At 38.1% G+C, this 23,840-nt stretch overlaps 1 protein-coding gene across 1 annotated transcript; it reads right to left on the bottom strand.

Moving 5' to 3' along the window:
• Nucleotides 1-4,184: 4,184 nt before the first annotated feature.
• Nucleotides 4,185-20,113, bottom strand: SATL1 (spermidine/spermine N1-acetyl transferase like 1). The gene is made up of 6 exons (XM_061137596.1): nucleotides 19,643-20,113; nucleotides 15,560-15,611; nucleotides 6,492-6,572; nucleotides 5,735-5,836; nucleotides 5,098-5,138; nucleotides 4,185-4,456 (listed from the first exon to the last, which is right to left on the bottom strand). Exons 1-6 carry the CDS (start codon nucleotides 20,111-20,113, stop codon nucleotides 4,286-4,288), a joined length of 918 nt encoding a protein of 305 aa, XP_060993579.1. The 3' UTR covers nucleotides 4,185-4,285.
• Between the last annotated feature and the right edge of the window lie 3,727 nt (nucleotides 20,114-23,840).

Raw genomic sequence — 23,840 nt, 5'->3', positions numbered from 1 at the left:
TCACTTTCTTATGTCCTCAATTTCAATTCCTCTATAACTTGCTACACCTTGGCCTCTATGTTGTTGTTGTTCAGTCTCTAGGTTATATCTGACTTTGTGCGACCCCATAGACTGTAGCACACCAAATCTCCCAGAGTTTGCTTCACTATCTCCCAGAGTTTGCTCAAATTTATGTTCATTGAGTTAGTGATGCTATCGAATAATCTCATCCTCTGTACCTACTTGAATTTTCTGTAATGATTGACTCGTAACTACTCCCTCCTGAAATTCAGTCCTCCTTTTAGTGTTATTCCTGCTTCTCTTGTTACTCATTCTTCTCTTGCTCTGAATCCCTTACATGCTCAGGCTCCTCAGTTTGCATTTCTTGTCTTTTCTCACTCTGTGCTCTCTCATTTCCATTCAACATACTTCACTGACTTCAAGCATCATTTATATGTCCTTATTATTTATATTTCCATATTTCTCCAGAAGTGTGTACCTATCTAATTATTACTCATATCTATCTTATATCCAATATGTGCATGTGTGCTAAGTTGCTTCAGTCATGTCTGACTCTTTGCGACCCTATGGACTGTAGCCCAGAGGGATTCTCCAGAAACCCTGGGGTTCTCCTGGCAAGAATACTGGAGTGAGTTGCCAGGCCCTCCTCCAGGGGTTCTTCCCAACCCAGGGATCAAACCCACATCTCTTCCATCTCCTGCATTGGCAGGCAGGTTCTTTTACCACTAGCACCACCTGGAAAGCCCTGTATATCCCATAGAGATTCTCAATATCAATAGTTGTTCAGTCACTTAGTCATATCCAACTCGTTGTGACCCCATGGACTGCAACACTCCGGGCCTCTTTGTCCTTCACCATCTCCCAGAGCCTGCTCAAACTCCTGTCCATTGAGTCACTGATGCCATCCAGCCATCTTATCCTCTGTCATCCCTTTCTCCTCCTGTCTTCAATCTTTTCCAGCATCAGCATCTTTTCTAATGAGCTGGCTCTTCACATTAGGTGGCCAAAGTATTGGAGCTTCAGAATTAGTCCCTCCAATGAACATTCAGGGTCGATTTCCTTTAGGATGGACTGGTTGGATCTCCTTGCAGTCCAAGAGACTCTCAAGAGTCTTCTCCAACACCATAGTTCAAAAGCATCAATTCTTAGGCACTCAGTCTTCTTTATAGTCCAACCCTCACATCCATACATGACTACTGGAAAAACTATAGCTTTGACTAGATGGACCTTTGACAGCAAAGTGATGTCTCTGCTTTTTAATAGGCAAGATCCATCTGCACTGAGAGAAACCTGGATTCGATCCCTAGGTTGGGAAGATCCTATGGAGGCAGGCATGGCAACCCACTCCAGTATTCTTGCCTGAAGAATCCACATGGACAGAGGAGGCTGGAAAGCTATAGTCCATGAGGTTGTAAACAGTTGAACATGACTGAGTGACTAATCACAACACAGCACAGGTTTGTCATAGCTTTTCTTCCAAGGAGCAAGCATCTGTTAATTGCATGGCTGCAGTGATTTTGGAGCCCAAGAAAACAAAGTCTGTCACTGTTTCCATTGTTTCCCCATCTATTTGCCATGAACTCATGGGACCAGATGCCATGATCTTAGTTTTCTGAATGTTGGGTTTTAAGCCAGCTCTTTTACTCTCCTCTTTCACCTTCATCAGGATGCTGTTTAGTTCCTCTTGGCTTTCTGCCATTAGGATGGTGTCATCTGCATATCTGAGGTTATTGATATTTCTCCCTGCAATCTTGATTCTAGCTTATGCTTCATCTAGCCTGGCATTTCACATGATGTACTCTGCATATAAGTTAAATAAGCAGGGTGACAGTATACAGCCTTGACATACTCTTTTCCCAATTTGGAACCAGTCTGTTGTTCCACATCTGGTTCTAACTGTTGCTTCTTGACCTGCATACAGGTTTCTCAGGAGGTCAGGCTCTTCTGTCCATGGGATTCTTCAGGCATGAATACTGGAGTGGGTTGTCATTCCCTCCTCCAGTGGATTGAACCCAGGTCTACCTGCATCTTCTACATTGGCAGGTGAATTCTTTACCACTGAGCCACCTGGGAAGCCCCAATATCAAAAGACCTAAAATTAAATTGTCTCTATATCTCTCTCACTTCTTTGTTTCTCAAATCAATTCTACTTTCTCTAATCCTTACTCTCATTCAGGTCTTCATCATCACTTTCCTGGATTATATTATTATATATGCTTCTGATCAATCTGCTTGCCATCAGTCTTGCTTTCTGTCACTTAACATTGCATCCTGCTTATAAGTAACAGTAAACCAGTTAACTATAGCTGCTTAAATAAATGAGTCTGTTTAAAGTCTGAAATTGGTCCGTACAGAGTTGGTATAGTGACTCATTGGTGTCATCAAGGATCTAGACATATTTCTCTTTCTACTATACTCTTTAGCATATTGATTTGTCACCTCATGATCACAAAATGGCTCCTATACCTCTGGGAAACACACACACATTCAAAATAGGAAAAGGGGTTACAAAAAGCTATACCAGATGCTTCTGACTCCCTCTTATCAGAGAAGTAAATGATTTCTTAGAGTCCCTCTCAAAAGACTTCTGTCTATATCTTAACCAAAATTTGTCTTATAAGTCATATTTAAGATTGACAAATTACATTTTTGTCTATGAAGAGAAAGGCAAGTGGGAAGGAATTTGGAATGGTGTTGAGTTTAAGTTAATATATAGTGTCTGCTACCCATCTATCAGATTATTATGACATAATTGTCTTCCTGAGATCTTCAGTGACTCAACATTGTCTACAGGATCAAATCAAGACCCATAAGTATGACATACAAGGCCTTCATATATGATCCCAGCTAAACTTTAACCCTTCCTTCCCTCTCCCCAGCCACCCTACTATCAAGTATATTATATCGGGTTGGCCAAAAAGTTCATTTGGGTTTTTCCATAACACTGTACAGAAAAACTTGAACAAACTTTTTGGCCCGCCCAGTATGTTATCTATAATACCACTTGCTTCATAAACATGCTTTGCTCTCTTATTACCTCTTTCTCTGCCTATGCTAGTGTCTCAGAATTGTTTTTGTCTCGTCACACTTCATTCCAACTTCCTACTTATTCTTCAAACCCATCTTTTCTCAGTTCCCCAAGGTAGGATTTAGATACTCTCCTGTACATTCTCTTACATTTGGTACTTATGGCTGTGATAGCCCACATAATTTATTATAAAACTAAAACTAGATTAGTATTTTTTTTTTTCATTTACAAGGTTCCTTGTGGTATAACTGAATCATCTTTGTATAGATTTTTTAATGGGCTTGCCAGGTAGCTTAAATGGTAAAGGATCGGCCTGCAATGCAGGAGACCTGGGTTCGATCCCTGGGTTGGGAAGATCCCCTGGAGAAGGGCATGGCAACTTGCCCACTTCGGTATTCTTGCCTGGAGAATTCCACAAACAGAGGAGCCTGATGGGCTACAGTTCAGAAGGTCGCAAAGAGGTGGACACAACTGAGCAACTTTCACCTTCACTTCATAGCTTTTATACCCATAATACCTGGTACGTAGTAGGAACTCACATGCTGGTTGTAATGTAGGGTGAAAAAATAATTATAATTCTATCAAAAGACTTATATCCTACTAGAAAGGATAGAAACATACACAGATACAGTGTGCTATGTAATATCTTCCCTAAGATAGTTACAACAAAAGTTAGTTTCTCAGAGGTGGAATTTAGTTCCAAGATAAAGACAGAGATGGAATGTAGTTCTGAGATGAAGTCAAGGCAGTGGTCCTTGATCTGCTCAAGGTGGGAAAGCAGTTCATTTACTAGTTATTCATAGGTAAGCTTTTCATAACTTAGCTTTAGTATTTTATACTTTTTTTTTTTACCTCAAATCTGTTTGTGAGCAAATGTACAATATTTCATCAAATCCAGGACCTCTAAGGGAAACATGCTGCCAGTTGATCATAGTACTTATCCAAATTTCAGATGTGTTACAATATGAAAATATAAGCATTTGAAATTTCATAGGATACAGTAAGTAAAAAAATAAATATCCTAAAGTCAAGTATAAGTTATTTTTGAATTATCTGCTCTTTTGGGTTATCAGCTCTTCTACTAACCATTAGTATGTTAATATGGATAATGGCAAGTTGTATCTACAAAATCTGTTTCAAAGATCAGCTGAAACCAGAGTTGTTCACTTGCTGTATTATACGACAGTCAAACTGCTGTTGGACTCAGGCGACATTCAGATGTTGGAGCCTATATTGGGACAAGTGATAAGTCACCTTTCACTTTTCCCCTGCCATGTCCATGAGTTCTTCTCTGTTAAACCTGAACAGATGCCAGCCCTCCTCGGAAGAAAGGTCTAAAGCCCCTCGACGAGTGTAGTAGTCGATAGAAGCCTGGTTCCAAATGACAACAAGAAAGTGCATGCAGTTACACTGGCTTCTGATGGCTATCTGTTTAAAAACAAACAGGTATTACTTTTATTTGAAAGTATAATCTTCATTGTCACATTTATTTTATGGAAGATCTACTATATGCAAGGCACTGTGTGTGTGTAAAATACTTCCAAATAATAATGCAATATTTATCGCTTGGAGTTCTCTAAATCTGTAAAAAGAAAAAAGTCCTGTTGAGTTTTAAAACCCTTTCTTTAGAAGTCCAAAACAAACTTGCAAAATCTACTCACTGGTTTTTCTATAAATCTAATTCAGTTTTCTTCTTTATTCTACAGAAAAAGTTTACTTATATGTATTTCCAAAATGCAAAAGAATCTTTTTATACTGTTCTCATGTTCATACTGTAGACATATTTTATGGTAAATTGCCTTCTAATCTCCCTTTTACTTGCTTCTGCTTTGTAGCAAATAGGTATATAATGTGGTTGTGGATTATATCAACTTTTAAACATAAGTCAAAGAAGAGCTGTATCAATATCTTAATTTGAAAACCAGTTTAATTGGAATAAAAGATTAAGTATATTTTGAGATTATGTTCCAATGTTAAGATAAAGCATCTAATTTATGCAATATTAAATAATAACATTTGATGAAGAAAAGGATAACATATAGAATAACAATACTAACTGCAATATATACCTGACTTAGCCTCTTCAGCATTTCAGCTCCAATACCTAGACCTTTTAAATAGATAATACAAAATGAAAAAACATAAGTTGAAAAATTCCACTTAACAATTTGTTTGCTTTAGTTTAAACCCTGTTATCTGGTTGTTACATATTCATAATAGCTTGTGTTGAAATTCAGCTCCTTAATGTTTTTCATATCTCTTTTTCCAAATTGGAATACGGTTTCAAAGGCAATAGAAAAGACTTTGGATTTATTTTAAAGAACAGTGAAGAGGAAATGAGCCCTTGTCACTCTCATCTTATCACGGAATATATTCCTTATTCATTTTAGACAAATCAACACAAAATGTAAAAGCATGTTTTAGAGGTAAAAGTGTAGCTTTTAAAAAAAGAAACAAAACAAAAAAAGATAAAAGTATAGTTTTGATAACTTGGTTTATTCAAGCCTTGATGGGAACTAATAAATCTTTTCTAATCTGTGATTGAGTCTTCACCATACCATATGCAAGGATAACTAGGATAGTGATCAGTCTCATGAAACAGGAATTAGTTACATAAATTAACTTAAACACCATATTTATACTAAAACTCCTTAAAATATACAATTTTAATTTTTAAAATATAAGTAATACTATGTGTTACCTGACCTCGGTAAGCTTGTATGACATAAAAGTCCTCTAGGTAAAGTAACTTGCCAATCCAGGGGTCATATGTAAAGTAGTACATGGCAAATCCAACAGTCACTTTACCTAGGAAGAGGAAAGAGGGGTATAAAGAAGTTAATACATTGAATCTTACAATGTTCTTTCCTTCAAAATGGAATATCTTTGTGTTTATTTTTATCTATTAAAGTAATAAAAGCTTGCTGGACAAAATTTTAAATAATACAGAAATGTATAATAAAGAGGGTTTAAGTCCTTATAATACAACATTTAAGAGATAACCCATCTTTTAACAGTGTAGAGTATATTCTTCCTAATTTTTTTCTGTGCATATACAAACATAAATGCATGTGTGTTGTGTGCTAAGTCACTTCAGTTTTGTCCAACTCTTTGCGACGCCATGGACTGTAGCCCACCAGGCTCCTCTGTCCGTGGGATTCTCCAGGCAAGAATACTGGAGTGGGTTGTCATATCCTTCTCCAGGGGATCTTTCTGACCCAGGATTGAACCCGTTTCTCATGTCTCATGCATTGGCAGGCTGGTTCTTTACCACTAGTGCCACCTGCGAAGTCCAACATAAATGCATACCACACATTTTCTCTTTCAGAAAGCAAGACTTAGTTTATGTACTTACACTCATCTCCTTGGCTTCAGAGTAACTGTATGCTATCAAACTGTACTTTGTTTTCAGGGCAGAGAAAATATACTCCTGATTGAATTGAAAAATGGAAGTTTATTTTACCTGATGGTTTTTGATGATTGTGTACTTCTGCAATCAGACAGTAGAAAAGGGGATTGTCCCCAAAGCCATCCCTGAGTAAATCTGAAATATCAATTCACATAAAATATATTAGAAAGTTTAGAGTAAAGAGAAGGAAGATAGTGTAGTTTGCAATGCCAGAATTCCTTTCTTCACCTGTACAACAATTGTACAGGCGTAAACTGCCTGAAGTGAATATTTTGGAACTAGAGTTTATTTTAATACCTGTACTTGCAGCTTCCAGAGGACAGCTTGACTGATAAATTTCAGTTAATTTTGGTGAAATTCAGCCATCAGCCTAGTGGTGGCTTCCAACTGCCCCCACCCACTCGATCATCAACAAACACTTTTAAACAACTGTCTTAAATGTGCTCAAAGAGCTAAAGGGAGACATGCACACAGGAAAAATATGTATAAACAAAGTAGAGATACCAATAAATAGAAATTATAAAAAATAATCCCCACCAAAAAATTCTGAAGCTGAAAAGTGTAATAAAAATGTACTGCAGGGGTTCAAAATCCAAATTTCTAAGCAAGCTGAAAAAAGAATCAGTGAACTTAAAGATAGGATAATTAAAATTATCAAGTCTGAGGAACAAGAAAAGTAAAAAGCCTAAGATATCTGTGGAACACCATCAAGCAGACCAACATATGTATTATGGAACTCTCAGAAGGAGAAGAGAGAAAGTAAGGAAAAAAGAACATTTGAATAATGACTGAAAACTTCCCAAAATGGATGCAATACATCATTTTACAAATCCAAGTTCAACAAACTCCAAGTAGTATAAGCCCCAAAAGATCAATACCAAGACACATAATTAAAGAGAAAATCTTCAAAGCAGCAAGACAGAAATAACTTGTCACATACAATGGATCCTCAATAGGATTATCATCTGATTTCTCATCAGAAACCTTGGCAGCCAGTACAGAGGACAGGGGAGGAGAGGAAGAGTGCAGAAAGTTAACCAAGAATTCTATATCCACCAAAAAATCCTTCAAAAATGAGGGAGAAATTAAGATATCCCCAGTTCTCCCCCAAACTCAAAAAAAAAAAAATGCTGAGGAAATCCATTATCACTAGGCCTGCCCTGCACAAAATGGAGTCCTTCAGGTTGAAATGGAAGGAAAATAGGCAATACTCAAAGCCATATGAAGAAATAAAGATAATGGTGCCTAGTTAAAGGTAAATACATGGGCAATTATAAAAAAAAAAAAACTAGTGTCACTTTAAATTTATTTATAGTTCTACTTTTTATTTTCTACATGATTTAAAAGACAGTGCATAAAATTAGTCATTAATGTTTGTTCTTGGGCACACAATGTATAAAGATGTAATCTGTGACATCAATGACATAAAAAGGGGGAATGGAGATATATAAGGGAAGAGTTTTTGTATGCTATTGACATTAAGCTAATATAAATTCAAATTTTACTATTACAACTTTTGGATGTTATTGAGTTGGCCAAAAGCTCATTTGAGTTTTTCCATAAAACCTGAACAAATATTTTTGGCCAACCTAATAAATGTAATCCCCGTGATAACATCAAAGAAAATATCTATAGAATATGCACCTAAGGAAATGAGAAGGGAATCAAAACATTTTACTGCAAAAATAAAAAGAAGGTAGAAATGTGGAAATGAAGGACAAAAAACTACATAGAATACAAATGGGAAAAAGTCAGAAGTCCCTCCTTGTTGGTAATTACTTTAAATATAAGTGGATTAAATGCCCTAATCAAAAGACAGAGATTAGCAGAATGGATTAAAAAAAAAAACAAAAAGCATGATCCAACTATATGCTATCTATAAGAGACACTGACTATTAAAAAGGTCATGTCCAACTCTTTGTGACCCCATGGGCTTTAGCCCACCAGGCTCCTCTGTCCATGGAATTCTCCAGGCAAGAATACTGGAGTGGGTTGCCATTTCCTTCTCCAGGGGATGTTCCCAACCCAGGGATTAAACCCAGCTCTCCCACAATGCAGGCAGACTCTTTACCAACTGGGCCACCAGGGAAATCCTTATAAGAGACTCCCTTTAGATTTAAAAAAAAACAAGAATATATAGTATTGATTGCTGTTGTTGTATGGCAGGAATCAACACAACATTTTAAAGCAGTTGTCCTCCAATTAAAAATAAATTTCTAGATTCCATATATATGCATTTATATGCAATATTTGTCTTTCTGGCTTACTTCACTCTGTATAATAGGCTCTATGCAGGGAACCCAAAGCTGGTGCTCTGTGATAACCTGGAGGGATGCGGTGGAGAGGGAGGAGGGAGAGGGATTCAAGAGGGAGGCATCACATATATGCCTATGGCTGATTCATGTTGATATATGGCATAAGCCATCACAATAGTGTAAAGTAATTATCCACCAATTAAAATATTTTGTAAAAGAAAAACAATTTTAATAAGCACAAGGTTGATAGTGAAATGATGGAAAAAGACATTTCATGCAAATAGTAATCAAAAGAAAGCTGGAGTGGCTGTACTAATATAGCACAAAATAGACTTTAAGTGGAAAACTGTTACAGGGGAGAAGGATATTAAATAGTGCTAGAAGGTTCAATTCAGCAAGAAGATATAACATTTATAAACATTTATGCACCAAACATCAGAGGTCCCAAATATATGAAGCAAATATTGAGAGAATTGAAGATAGAGACTGCTCTAAAATAATAGTAGGGAACTTCATGACATCAATTTCAATAATGTACTGAACAACCAGAACAATGATAAATGCATTAATATTGATAGATTATATGAACAAAACTGGACCCCTAACAGAAATAGTGCACCCCACCCAAAAACATAATACACATTTTTCTTGAACGTTCTCTAGGATAGACCATATGTTAGGCCAAAAAGCAAGTATTAATACATTTTGAAAGATCAAAACCATACAGAGTATCTTTTCCAATCACAATAGATTGAAACTAGAAATCAACAGAAGGAAACTAGGAAATTCACAAATATGTGGAAATTAACAATGCACTCAAAAAACTAATGGCTCAAAGTAGAAGTAAAAAGAGAAATTAGAAAAAAGAGATGAATGAGAAGGAAAACACAACATATAAAACTTATGACCATTACAGTATACTAACACATATATATGGAATTTAGAAAGATGGTAATGATAACCCTATATGCAAAACAGAAAAAGAGACACAGATGTACAGAACAGACTTTTGGACTTTGTGGGAGAAGGCGAGGGTGGGATGCTTCAAGAGAACAGCATCAAAACATGTGTATTATCTAGGGTGAAACAGATCACCAGCCTAGGTTGGATGCATGAGACAAGTGCTCGGATCTGGTGCACTGGGAAGACCCAGAGGGATCGGGTAGAGAGGGAGGTGGGAGGGGGGATCGGGATGGGGAATACATGTAAATCCATGGCTGATTCATGTCAATGTATGACAAAAACCACTACAATATTGTAAAGTAATTAGCCTCCAACTAATAAAAATAAATGAAAAAAAAAAAAAAAAACTTATGAGATGCAGTGAAAGAAGTGCTCAGAGGGGAACTTATAGTTGGAAATGCCAACATTAAAGAAAAAAAGAAAAGAAAGGCCTCAAGCAATAATTAATCTAACACCTTAGGAACCAGAACTAGCAGAAAGAAGGCAATAAAGATTAGAAAGGAGATTAAGCTAAATAGAAGATAGAAATGCAATAGAGAAAATCAATGGAACCAAAAATTGGTTATTTAAAAGGTCAACAAATTTATAGGTAGACTGACAAAGAAGAAAAAAAAAAAGCCAAGTAATTAAAATCCACTGACCTTACAGAGATAAAAAATATTATAAGTACTGTGAATTGTACACCAACAAATTAGATAGCCAAAAAGAACAGATTCCTTGAAACTTATGAATTCAAGAAGAAATAAAATCTAAGCAGCCCTATAACAAGAGTTTGAATCAATAATAATAAAAAATCTCCCAACAAAGCAAAGTCAGAGACCACCAGATGGTTTCACTGGGGAATTCTACCAAACATTTAGAGAATTAACACCAATCCTTCTCAAACTCTTTCCCAAAAATTGAAGAGGAGGGAACTTTTTATAACTCATTTTATTAAGTCAGCATTATTTTGATACCAAATACAGAAAAAGACATCATAAGAAAATCAAAGACCAATATCCCTTATTAATACAGATGCAAAAGTACTCAACAAAATATTAATAGCAAATTGAACCCAACAGTATATTAATAGGATCATTCACTATGGCCAAGTGTGATTCATCCTAGGGATGAAAGGATGGTTCAATATAAGGAAATCAATCGTGTTAACAGAACAAAGGGGGGAAAAGAGCACAGAACCATCTCAATTGTTACAGAAAAGGCAACTGACAGGATGCCCACTCTCAACACTGCTATTCAACATTGTACTGGAAGTTATAGCTAGAGCTATTATACAATAAAAAGAAATAAAAGCTATCCAAATTAGAAAGGAAGAGGTAAAATGACCTGTATCTAGGCAAGAATACTGGAGTGGTTTGCCACGCCTTTTTCCAAGGGATTCATCTCATGTTCCCTGTATTGGCAGGCAAGTTCTTTATCACTACTACCACCTGGGAAGCCCTTATTTTCTGATTACATAAGCCTATTTATAGACAATCCCAAAGAATCCAAAAGAAAGCTACTAACAAATTCAGCAAAGTTGCAGGCTACAAGATCAACAAACATAAATCAGTTATATTGTTATATACCAGCAAAGAACAAACCAAAAAATCAATTAAAAAAGCAATTCCATTTACAATCACCCCTAAAAAATAACTAAATACCTAGGAATAAATGTGCCCAAGGAGGTGAAATACATACAAAAAACTATAAAACATTGCTGAAAGAAATTAAAGATCTAAAAAAAATTAAAAGTTACCCTATGTTCATAGATAAGACTTAAATTAATATTGTTAAGATGTCAATATTATCCAAAGTGATCTGAAGATTCACTGCCATCCCAATAAAAATTCTAACATCTTCTTTCACAGGAGTGATGAAACTGATCCTCAGATTCATTTGGAATCCCATGTGTGTAATTTTATTTAGGTCAGGACTTCACTTGACCGAAGATGGGGTTACATCCTGATAAACTCATCATAAGTGGAAAATATCATAAATCAAAAATGTATTTAATATACTCAAACTATTGAGCATCATAGTTTAGCCTAAACCTAAACCTACCTTAAACCTGGGGCTTTCCTGGTAGCTCAGCTGGTAAAGAGTCCGCCTGCAATGCAGCAGACCCCACTTCAATTCCTGGGTTGGGAAGATCCACTAGAAAAGGGATAGGTTACCCACTCCAGTATTCTTGGGCTTCCCTGGTGGCTCAGCTGATAAAGAATCTGCCTGCAATGCAGAAGACCTGGGTTTGATCCCTGGGTTGGGAAGATCCCTTGGAGAAGGGAACAGCTACCCACTCCAGGATTCTGGCCTGGAGAATCCCATGGATTGTATGGTCAATGGGGTCGCAAAGAGTCAGACATGACTGAATGACTTTCATTTCACTACCTTAAACCTGCTGAGAGCACTTAGATTAGCCTGCATGCTGTCGTTTCAGTTGGGTCCGACTCTTTGTGACCCTATGGACTGCAGCCCGCTAGGCTCCTCTGTCCATGGTATTCTCCAGGCAGAAATACTGGAGTGGGTTTCCATGCCCTCCTCCAGGGGATCTTCCTGACCCAGGGATCGAACCCACATCTCACTATTTCCTGCATTGCCAGGTAGGTTCTTTACCACTAGTGCCACTGAAGAAGCCCTTACATTAACCTAGAGTGGGGCAAAATTATCTAACACAAAGCCTATTTTATAATAAAGTGTTGAATATGTCATGTAATTTACTGATTACTGAGTGAAAACAGAATAGTTGTATGGGTACAGAATGGTTGTAAATGTATCAGTTATTAACCCTCATGATTACATCGCTGACAAGGAGCCACAGCTCACTGCTTCTGCCTAGCATCATAAGAAAGCATCCTATGCATATAGCTAGCCCAGGTAAAGGACAAACTTCAAAATATGATGTAGAGTTTCTATTGAATGTGTATTGCTTTTGAACCATTATAAAGTCCAAAAATCTTTAAGTCATACCATAAGTAAGTCAGGGACTGTACACTTTAATCATTTCATTTCTTCTCTCATTCCCTGCCTAAAATGTTGTAATTCATCATCTTGTAGATTCTATGAAAACTACAAGACATTCTAGAATTAACACCCCAAAAAGATGTCCTTTTCATCATAGGGGACTGGAATGCAAAAGTAGGAAGTCAAGAAATACCTGGAATAACAGGCAAATTTAGCCTTGGAGTACGAAATGAAGTGAAGCAAAGGCTAATAGAGTTTTGCCAAGAGAACACTCTGGTCATAGCAAACATCATCTTCCAACAACATAGGAGACAACACAACACATGGACATCACAAGATGGTCAACACCGAAATCAGATTATGTTCTTTGCAGCCAAAGATGGAGAAGCTCCATATGGTTAGCAAAAACAGGAGCTGACTGTGGCTCATATCATGATCTCTTCATTGCAAATTCAGACTTAAATGGAAGAAAGTAGGAAAAACCACTAGACCATTCAGGTATGACCTAAACCAAATCCCTTACGATTATACAGTGAAAGTGACAAACAGATTCAAGGGGTTAGATCTGATAGATAGAGTGTCTGAAGAACTATGAACAGAGGTTCATGACATTGTTCAGGAGGCAGGGATCAAGACCATCCCCAAGAAAAAGAAATGCAAAAAAAGCAAAATGGTTGTCTGAGGAGGCCTTACAAATAGCTGTGTAAAGAAGAGAAGCTAAAAGCAAAGGAGAAAAGGAAAGATATACTCATTAGGATGCAGAGTTCCAAAGAATAGCAAGGAGAGATAAGAAAGTCTTCCTCAGTGATCAATGCAAAGAAATAGAGGAAAACAATAGAATGGGAAAGACTAGAGATCTCTTTAAGAAAATTAGAGATACCAAGGGAACATTTCATGCAAAGATGGGCACAATAAATGACATAAATGGTATGGACCTAACAGAAGCAGAAGATATTAAGAAGAGGTGGCAAGAATACACAAAAGACCTATACAAAAAAGATCTTCATGACCCAGATAATCACGACGGTGTGATCACTCACCTAGAGCCAGACATCCTGGAATGTGAAGTCAAGTGGGCCTTAGGAAGCATCATTACGAACAAAGCTAGTGGAGGTGATGGAATTCCAATTGAGCTATTCAAATCCTAAAAGATGATGCTGTGAAAGTGCTGCACTCAATATGCCAACAAATTTGGAAAACTCAGCAGTGGCCACAGGACTAGAAAAGGTCAGTTTACATTCCAATCCCAAAGAAAATCAATGCCAAGGAATGTTCAAACTACTGCACAATTGCACTAATTTCACACACTAGCAAAGTAATGCTCAAAATTCTCCAAGCCAGGCTTCAACAGTATGTGAACTGTGAACTTTCAGATGTTCAAGCTGGATTTAGAGAAGGCAGAGGAACCAGAGATCAAACTGCCAACATCCACTGGATCATCGAAGAAGCAAGAGAGTTCCAGAAAAAATCTGCTTTATTGACTACAACAAAGCATTTGATTGTGTGGTTCACAACAAACTGTGGAAAATTCTTCAAGGGACTGGAATACCAGACCACCTTACCTGCCTTCTGAGAAATCTGTATGCAGGTCAAGAAGCAACAGTTAGAACTGGCCATGGAACATCAGACCGGTTCTAAAACGGGAAAGGAGGACGTCAAGGCTATATATTGTCACCCTGTTTGTTTAACTTATATGCAAAGTACATCATGTGAAATGCCAAACTGGATGAAGCACAAGCTGGAATCAAGATTGCCGGGGGAAATATCAATAACCTCAGATATGCAGATGACACCACCCTAATGGCAGAAATCAAAGAGGAACTTAAGAGCCTCTTGATGAAAGTGAAATAGGAGAGTGAAAATGTTGGCTTAAAAATCAACATTAAAAAAATGAAGATCATGGCATCTGGTCCCATCATTTCATGGCAAATAGATGGGGAAACAATGGAAATAGTGAGAGGCTTTATTTTCTTGGGTTCCCAAAATCACTGCAGATGGTGATTGCAGCCATGAAATTAAAACACGCTTGCTCCTTGGAAGAAAAGTTATGACCAACCTAGACAGCATATTAAAAAGCAGAGACATTACTTTGCCAACAAAGGTCCATCTAGTCAAAGCTATGGTTTTTCCAGTGGTCATGTATGGATGTGAGAGTTGGACTATAAAGAAAGCTGAGCACCGAAGAATTGACACTTCTGAACTGTGGTGTTGGAGAAGACTCTTGAGAGTCCCTTGGACTGCAAAGATATCAAACCAGTCAATCCTAAAGGAAATCAGCCCTGAATGTTCGTTGGAAGTACTGATGCTGAAGCCGAAACTCCAATACTTTGGCCACATGATGCGAAGAACCTGATGTTGGGAAAGACTGAAGACAGGAGGGGAAGGGGATGACAGAGGCTAAGATGTTTGGATGGCATCACTGGCTCGATGAATTTGAGTTTGAGTAAGTTCCAGGAGTTGGTGATGAATAGGGAAGCCTGGCATGCTGCAGTCCATGGGGTCGCAAAGAGTCAAACACAACTAAGTGACTGAACTGAACTAGCCTATTAATATTGCTGGCTATCAAAATGTAGTAAATTCCTTGAAAATAGTTTTAAGTCATTTTGTTTTTATCCATTTCATCCTATCAGGCTTCTTCTAACATATTGGGAATTAAATTATACTGTCTTTGATCAACTACACTTCTCATTTTATATATTGAAAATTAGTTGAAGTCCATTGCTGCTGTAAAGATGACTTAACTATCAATTTCATACTTTAAAAATGGGGAAAATATACTGCTGCACTTACAAAACTATTAATAACACTTCATACGAACTTTTGCCCTGTACATCTAGATACTATTAATGACAGTTTCTTTGTGCACCAAGGACAGCAGCATCCACATATCTAGGTACAAGTAATGCTTTGTGCATACATTATGCCATGTTTCTTTTTCTAACTCTGAAAATATCATCTTACCCTTTGATGTTAACTTCACTGCATCTAGCATGTTTTCACAGGCAGCCAATTCCTGTCAAAGTAGAGAAAACTTTCAGTTTATGGTTTAGTAACAAATTCTTTAATTTTTTAAAAATTTTGGCCATTCTGCACACTTTGCAGTATCTTTTAGTTCCCCAAACAGAGACTGAACCCATGTCATGGCAGTAAAAGCGCCAAGTCCTAACCAGTAGACTACAAGGGGATTCCTAGTAACAAATTCTTAAGATGATAAGCATGAAGTTTTTATTGAGCATTTATTAACATACGATGCTGTGGGTAGTATTAAAATGAATCAGACTTAACTCCAGTCATCTAGAAACTTAAAATCCAAAATAGCATATGCAACAAGAGAATAAATATGTAGAGAAATTAACTATGTCAATACATCACTCCTATGAAGGTCTATCTAGGTAACTAGGTAGCTATCTAGGTAAGTAGCCTTGAATACAATGAAATCAGGAAGTAAAGCCAAAAGGTTTTCTGAGCATTCAAGGTAGATGTCACAAAGTCTTATAAAGTTCACAGACTTTACAGAGAAGTCTGTTGTATTTGCTTGTGAGGTGTTCCTTCCAATTTAACTTTAGAATTTATTTGGCTTTTTAATATAATTTTTTCTACACCTTCAAATTAGTTTTTCACAGTTTGGATCTCATGTTTGGAAAGGCAATCCCCATTTTGGAATTATAAAAATAGTTACTTTTGTTCCTTTCTTAATTTTTTTTATTTTTTCCAGTATTTTTGAGATATAATTGACATATAACATTGTATTAATCCAAGGTGCACAACATAATGATTTGATGTATGTATACATTGTGATATGATTACCACAATAAGTTTTGTTAACATTAAAGATGTCATATAGTTACAATTTATTTCTTGTGATGAGAACTTTTAAGATCTAGTCTCTTAATAACTTTCAAATATGCACTACAGTTTTGTTAACTATGGGCTTCTTTGTTAACTATAGCCACTATACTGTACATGACATCCCCAGAGCTTATTTATCTTATACCTGGAAGTCTTTATCCTTTAACTACCTTCAGCCATCTCCCCCACCCCCACCTCCCACCTCTAGGAATCACCAATCTGTCTTAAGTTCTTTATATATTAATAATTGATTAATTTGGTTTTATCTGTGTGTAAGAAGGTGGAATTTCACCTTTGTCTTTTTCCCCAATTATCCCAACACTGTTTATTTAATAACCCATCTTTTATTAACTGAATTGAAATGTCCACTTTATTATGTAGCATTATTGTTCTTGTTTAGTCGCTAAGTGCTATCCAAATCTTTTGTGACTCCACAGACTGTAGCCCACCAGGCTCCTCGGTCCATAGGATTTCCCAGGCAAGAATATTGAAGTGGGTTGTTATTTCCTTCTCCAGGGAATCTTCCCAACCCAGGGATCAAGCCCATATCTCCTGCATTGGCAGGAAAATTCTTTACTGCTTAGGCACCAGGGAGGCCCTATTATGTACTACATTTGCATATATACCTAAGAGAACTTCTAGACTCTCCATTCTGTTCCAGTGATCTATCTCTGCATCTATTGTAATAGATTACCATAGTATTTAAATTACTTACAGCTTTATAGTATCTGGTAGGAATCACCTCCCCTCATCACTCTTCTTTTTGGAATTTTTCTAGAAACAGTCACACATTTATTCTTCTTGGAGATTTTGACTGGAATCGCATTAAATTTATAATGGAAAAAGTCTTTAAAATACATAAGGAAGACAGCAAGGGCCAGATTATATAAAGCATTGCTAAGAAATTTGGATTTTATTCTCAGTGCAGCCAGAGCCCAATGAAGTTTGAGCATTTTGGCTGCTGTTTGGAGCACCTTCCCTAAGATACTGTAAGCTCTTTGAAGGCAGCAACTATAGTTTAATAATCTGGTATCCTTTATAGTGGAGCTTCCCAGGTGGCTCAGTGGTAAAGAATCCCCCTGCCAATGCAGGAGACACAGGATTGATACCTACGTCAGTAAGATCCCCTGGGGAAGGAAACTGCAACCCACTCCAGTATTCTTGCCTAGAGGATCCCATGGACAGAGGAGCCTACAGTCCATGAGATTACAAAAGAGTTGGACATGACAGCTATTAAAGAACAGCAACATCCTTTATAGTACTTAGCACATGGCCTTCCCCTAGTACATACTCAATGTGTGCATAGTGAGCAAAAATCAGATATTAACGGTACATAGTCCTTCTTATGGATCAGCAATGGTCCAAAAACCACACTTTGAGAACTACCATAAAAAGGCTTTAAATGGAAAGTCTGATAAGCAGGAAGTTATGACTGCCTAGCCATAAAGTGGCTAGATGGCCAAATAATGCTGTGGTGTGGTGATTAATAGGATAAAACAGATGCATATATAGGATGCTTGGAAGAGTTTTAAGACTCTTGGCAGGACAGTAAGTAAAACCTGCAAAACTCTCAGTTAAGGAATGAATTATTATGATGGCAAACTCTCATAAATTCATTTACAAAGAGAATGCCTTGCAAACTTAGCAATGAACAGGAGTAAGGATGAATAGATATGTATGCATTAGAGAAGATCATCTAAAAGCAAATTAATCATATTCATGTCTGTGGTACAGAGTAATTTATCTTTCTATTATTTTCTACAGTGAATATTCATTAAAATTATTTCCAAGAAGCATATAGTGTTTATTCAAGCACAAGAGGCAAATTCAAAAGTAAATGTGGTTAGGAACTTCACAGATACAGGTTCACTAAAGTCAGAGAATCTAGTGATGTATTTCCCTTGGTGATAACAATGGGCCCTGTTTGTAAAGATAAGGAAGGTAAGTTTTCTGGATAGAAAAATTCATGTTGTTCAATAATAAATTTATTAACTGCCAACTGAATGTTAGATACTAAGCTAAAAAAAAAACTCTTTAAAATTATTTTCTACCTGGAAAAATATGGTTCGAGAATAATTACCATGTTGGGCATAGTATTTTGATTGATGACCTAGTCATGTGGATTAATGCCAGTTAGAGAAATGATGTGGGAACTTTGGTGGATAGAATAAAATAGAAGACATGGAAAGATAGATAATCCAGTTCTTACAGATCTGTAACCAGGCCTAGCATCATTTTGACAGACAGATTTCACTTGAAAACTTCCAGTATTTTATTTTGCCCATGAAAACACATTCTCTGATCCAAGGGAAAAGAAACTTGGCCTAATTTAAATTATATATTAGATGGAAACAGTTCTATTACAAAAATATTTTATAAGGGTGACTTGTTGCAGCCACATATTTACTCCTTTAAAAAAATCTAACCAACTGCTTTTATATGGGCTTTTATATGAAATTGTTTAGGTTGTGTATCACATAAATGATTGCCTTGAGTGCCACAGAGCTCCAGCACAGTAGCTATGGCTAATTGTTTGTCCCTTTTACTGCACTGGGATGATTTCCAGGAAAACCATTAAAATGAATTTTTAAATGAGAAATTTTTAACCCCGCTCCTTGGACTCCTGCAAGGACATCTGTGGATGGGCTTCAATAGTCAAACAACAGTCTGAAATTATACAGATAAACTGCTGTGGACAAATATTGTTTCTGGACAGTTAATCATGAGATTCCACAAGTAGGTGTGGTCTTCAAACAAAGATGCCCTATCCTAAAATCTTAGCTATTATTAGCTAGAAATTCTATCACTGACAGGTCATTCATGTGAGTTAAGCATTCCTTTTATTGAAGATCCTTTTTTAAAGTTAAAATTTCCCCAGGAGGAACAACACATTAGGTCCCTGAAATATCCATGTTGGTTCCCCCTTGATTTTTTTAAGCCCCCCACTATAAGTCAAGCAATTAATATGTAATCATTTTATATTCTGAATCATTACAACAATCTTGTGAATAGATAGTATTGTGATCTTGATTTTAGATGTGGAAACAGAAGCTTATAGAGCTTAAGTAACTTCCAGAAATTTATATACATGAGTCATAATTGACAGAGCTAGGATTCAGACAGAATATGCCTTCTGTACCCTCAGCCTTAAACTAATGCCATGAAGCTCCATGGAATGAAGAGAAAGCAGCTTACTTTAATTAGATGCAGGATTTCCGGGCAGTCTCGAGCCTCCGCAGGTCTTACTCGAAAAGAAGTCACACTTGGTTGCCTCATGCTTGATTGGCTCCTGCCTGGTTGCCTCAGACTTGGCTGGCTCATTCCTAGTTGGCTCCTGCCTGATTGGCTCATGCATGTTTGGCTTGTGCCAGATTGGCTCGGGCCTAGTTGACTCATGATTGATTGGCTCGGGCCTGGTTGCAGTTGACTCAGGCCTGGCTGACTTGTGCCTGATTGGCTTGAGTTTGATTGGCTCATGCCTGTTTGCTTCATGCCTGATTGGCTCAGGACTGCTTGCCTTGTGCCAGATTGCCTCATGCTTATTTGGCACAGGCCTGGTTGCCTCATGCCTAGTTGACCCAGTTGGTTGGTGTCAGGTAAGCTTGTGCTTGGTTGGTTCATGTCCAGTTGCTTCATACCAAGTAAGCTCGTGCCTGGCTGGTTCATGTCTGGTAGGCTTGATTGATTCATACCCAGTTGATTCATGTCTGGTTGGCTGAGGGCTAGTTGGCTTATGACTAGTTGATGGATTGTGGGTTGGCAGAGGACTGGTTGGCCAATGACTAAGTGCCTTGATGTAATAGGAGCCCTTAACTACAGTGCTATTGTGGAAGGCTGTAGGATGTTTCTGTTTTATCTCAACTTGATTCGTTCTTTGAGATACCCCTCTATCAAGATGAGAATGGGAAAATAAAGGAGTGCTATCTAAAAAAGATTATTGATGCCTCTGATTTGCTGGAGTTGACCCCACCAGCTATCACATTTGTATGCTTATCTGGGTTTCAGGTTGTCATCTGGCCTTTCCCTGCCAATGGGCTGGAAGTGAGGGGCAGAAGAAAATGACCCTGGGAGACTATTACTGCCTCACCACCTTGCACTGTCACTGCCTCACAGCGATGAAGTCACAATGCCCTTATTTACATGTGTACATGCTCCCCCAAGTGGTGAGGGAGGGGTGAGGCAGGGCCTGCTTGATCACTTTATTTCCTCCTCCCAAGAGAGACAAGGCTGAAACAAAAAGCTAGAAGGAATCTCAGAGCATATGCTAGACATTCATACTCAGTGCCCATTGTTTTAACCAATCAATTTAAAGATATTTGCCCTAAACCTTTCTGCTTTGCCCATGCTCCAGCCCTGAAATAATTCACTTCCTATTTTTGTTCTGACTTTTACTTATTATCTTTTCCCCACACCATAGACAGTAGAATGTTTAAAAGGGTTCTCCTAGAGAGGTGTTCAAGTCCCTAATGAAGAAAATATTTCTTTACAAATAATTAAGAATATCTGTGGCTACTACATTTTGAGTTATTTTCTGACCTAGTTTCAGTGGGAACATTTTTTTTTTTTTTTTACATTTTCACATTCAATCCCACAGCAACCCTATTATCCTCAATTCTAAGGAAATTGATTTGAAAGATTTGGTAAGCTAACCAAGATCTGAACAGTTGGCAAAGAGCCTGAATTCAGACCCAGGTCTATCTGATTCCCGTTCCAGGATTTTTACCATGATATTATCCTATCCATTATACACACTATACTTATCTCCACCCCCCATATCTGTGAGATCAGGTATGTTGTCCTTTCACCCCATCTCCTCTCATAGAATTACTTCTCCTATCTTTTTATCTGTTGGATCACTTCCTTAATAACATATATTATGTGCTGATGCTAATATTGTTGTATATGGAGTGTCTTGTATTTTTTTAAAAACATACCAGAAATGTTGGTTGAAGCTGTGAAGTCTCACAGTTTGCTGATAGGTCTTTATGTATGCATTACTTCATTTAATTATCAAAGCAGGGGTCAGTCCTAAGATGGCAGGGGAATAGGACAGGAAGATCACCTTCTCCCCCACAAATTCATCAAAAGATCATTTGAACACTGAGGAAATTCCACAAACACTTTCTGAATGCTGGCAGAGGACACCAGGCACCCAGAAAGACAGCCCATTCTCTTCGAAAGGAGGTAGGACAAAATATAAAAGATACAAAGAGAGACAAAAGAGTTAGGGACAGAGACCCATCCCAGGGGATGGGGGGTCATGAAGGAGAAGTTTCCACACACCAGGAAACCCTCTTACTGGCGGGTCTGTGGGAAGTTTTGGAATTTCAGAGGGCAACATAACGGGAAGGAGAAAAAAATAACAAACCCACAGATTACTCGCCTAACTGCAACTCCCAGCAGAGAAGTAGATCAGACGCTCACATCCACCAACAGGAAGCGGGGACTGAACAGGGAGGCACGGGCTGCATGCTTAAGGTAAGGACCGGGCCTGAATGCCCTGAGGACAATCTGAAGGAGCTAACAGAAGATAACAACCCAAACTGTGAGATAGCTAGAGAGAGAAGAAGAAACAGAGAGAACTTTCCTGTGAAAAACTCTAACCTAAGGAACTGCTGGACCTGCTCAAAAAACAAAGGACTGAGCAAATACAGAGGAGAGCTAGCCAGCTGCAGACAGGCCCACCCCCCCTGCCGGAGGCAGAGAGGCAGGTGGGCGGCAGCCAGAGCTGGAAGGCGAGGGGCAATCTAGGCCCCAGAGATGCATTCTCCACCAAATGGTGAGCAGGCTCCCAGTTGCTAACCAAGTCTTCCTGGGATCCTGGATGGTTGACATCCACCAGGAGGGTCACAGTCAGAGATCACGTCCCCAAAGGAGACACAGAGCACACCTGAGATGGGGCACTCACAGTGCACCCCAGTAAACTGAGGGGCTGGAACCAGGAAGGTGGTAAGATGCACTGCCCACCTGGGAGAGTGTACTCATCAAGCACCTGGTTGCCTGAGCTGCTCGGAACTGGAAAGGGCACATAATGCAGACCCAGCCGAGTTTGTGCCTTTGTGGAGTACCTGAGAACTAGAACCTTAGCAGCTTAGACCTGAGAAGTGCACGCAACCCAGGCCCACTTTAGACAGTTGCCCTGCAGAGCAACCTGGAGCCTGAGCTGTGTAGACCAGAAAAGCACACACACCATGAGCTGGGGCAAACCCAGTGTGGCTCAGACATTGTGGGCACTCCACACACACACACCAGTGATATTTGTTTGCAGTGTCCCTCCCTACCCACAACACAGCTGAACAAGTGAGCATAAATAAGTACCACCTTCCACCCCTTGTGTCAGGGCGGAAATTAGACACTGAAGAGACTTGCAAACACAGGAAGCCAAAATAAACAAAGAAGAGGGAACTGCTCTGGAAGTGACAGATGCAACAGATTAAAACCTTGTAGTTAATATTGACTCAGCATTGGAAGGGGCCTATAAATCTTGAGAAGAAGTATAAGATGGAACAAGGAACAATCTGAAACTGAACTGACCCTAAACTGCCCTCAACAGCTCCAGAGAAATTCCTATATATATTTTATTATCATTTTTTAATTTGAAAAGTTTTTTTTTAAGTTCTTTATTACTCTTTTGATTTTTATTTTTATAACCTATGATTACCTTGCCAAAACAAGACCCTATTTTTAAAGCAAATTTCATATATATATATATATATTTATATTTATAATTTTTGTGATTTTGTTTTGTTTTTTTAATATTGTATTTTTGAGAGTCTAACCTCTATATTTTTCATCTTTGCTTTTAGGTCTTTGTTATCAATTTTGTACCTTTAAGAATCCAATCTTCAGTACCCAGTTTTACTTAGGAGTGTGATTACTGGCTTGATTGCTCTCTCCCCTTTTGACTCTCCTTTTTCTCCTCCAGGTCACCTCTATCTCCTCCCTCCCCCTCCCTGCTCTTCTTTACCTAACCCTGTGAATCTCTTTGGGTGTTCTGGGCTATGGGGAGTACTTAGGGAACTGATTATAGCTAGATCTGTCTCTCTCCTTTTGACTCCTCTTCTTCTCCTCCTGGTCACCTCTATCTCCTTCCTCCCTCTTCTCTTCTCTATGTAAATCCGTGAACCTCTCTGAGTGTTTCAGTATGTGGAGAGCATATAGGGACTTGATTACTTGCTAGATTGCTCTCTCCCCTTTTGACTCCCCCTCTTCTCCACCTAGTTGTCTCTATCTCCCTCGTCCCTCTTCTCTTCTCCATGTAACTCTGTGAACCTCTCTGGGTGTCCCTCACTGTGGAGAATCTTTTCACCATTAACCTAGATGTTTTATCATCAGTGCTGTACAGATGGCGAACTTTTGAGGCTGATGAAAGTAATCAAAGATGACACAAATA

The sequence above is a fragment of the Dama dama genome, chromosome X (genome assembly GCF_033118175.1).
Source record: "Dama dama isolate Ldn47 chromosome X, ASM3311817v1, whole genome shotgun sequence".
Lineage (NCBI taxonomy): Eukaryota > Metazoa > Chordata > Mammalia > Artiodactyla > Cervidae > Dama > Dama dama.
This window is presented reverse-complemented; position numbering and strand designations above follow the sequence as displayed.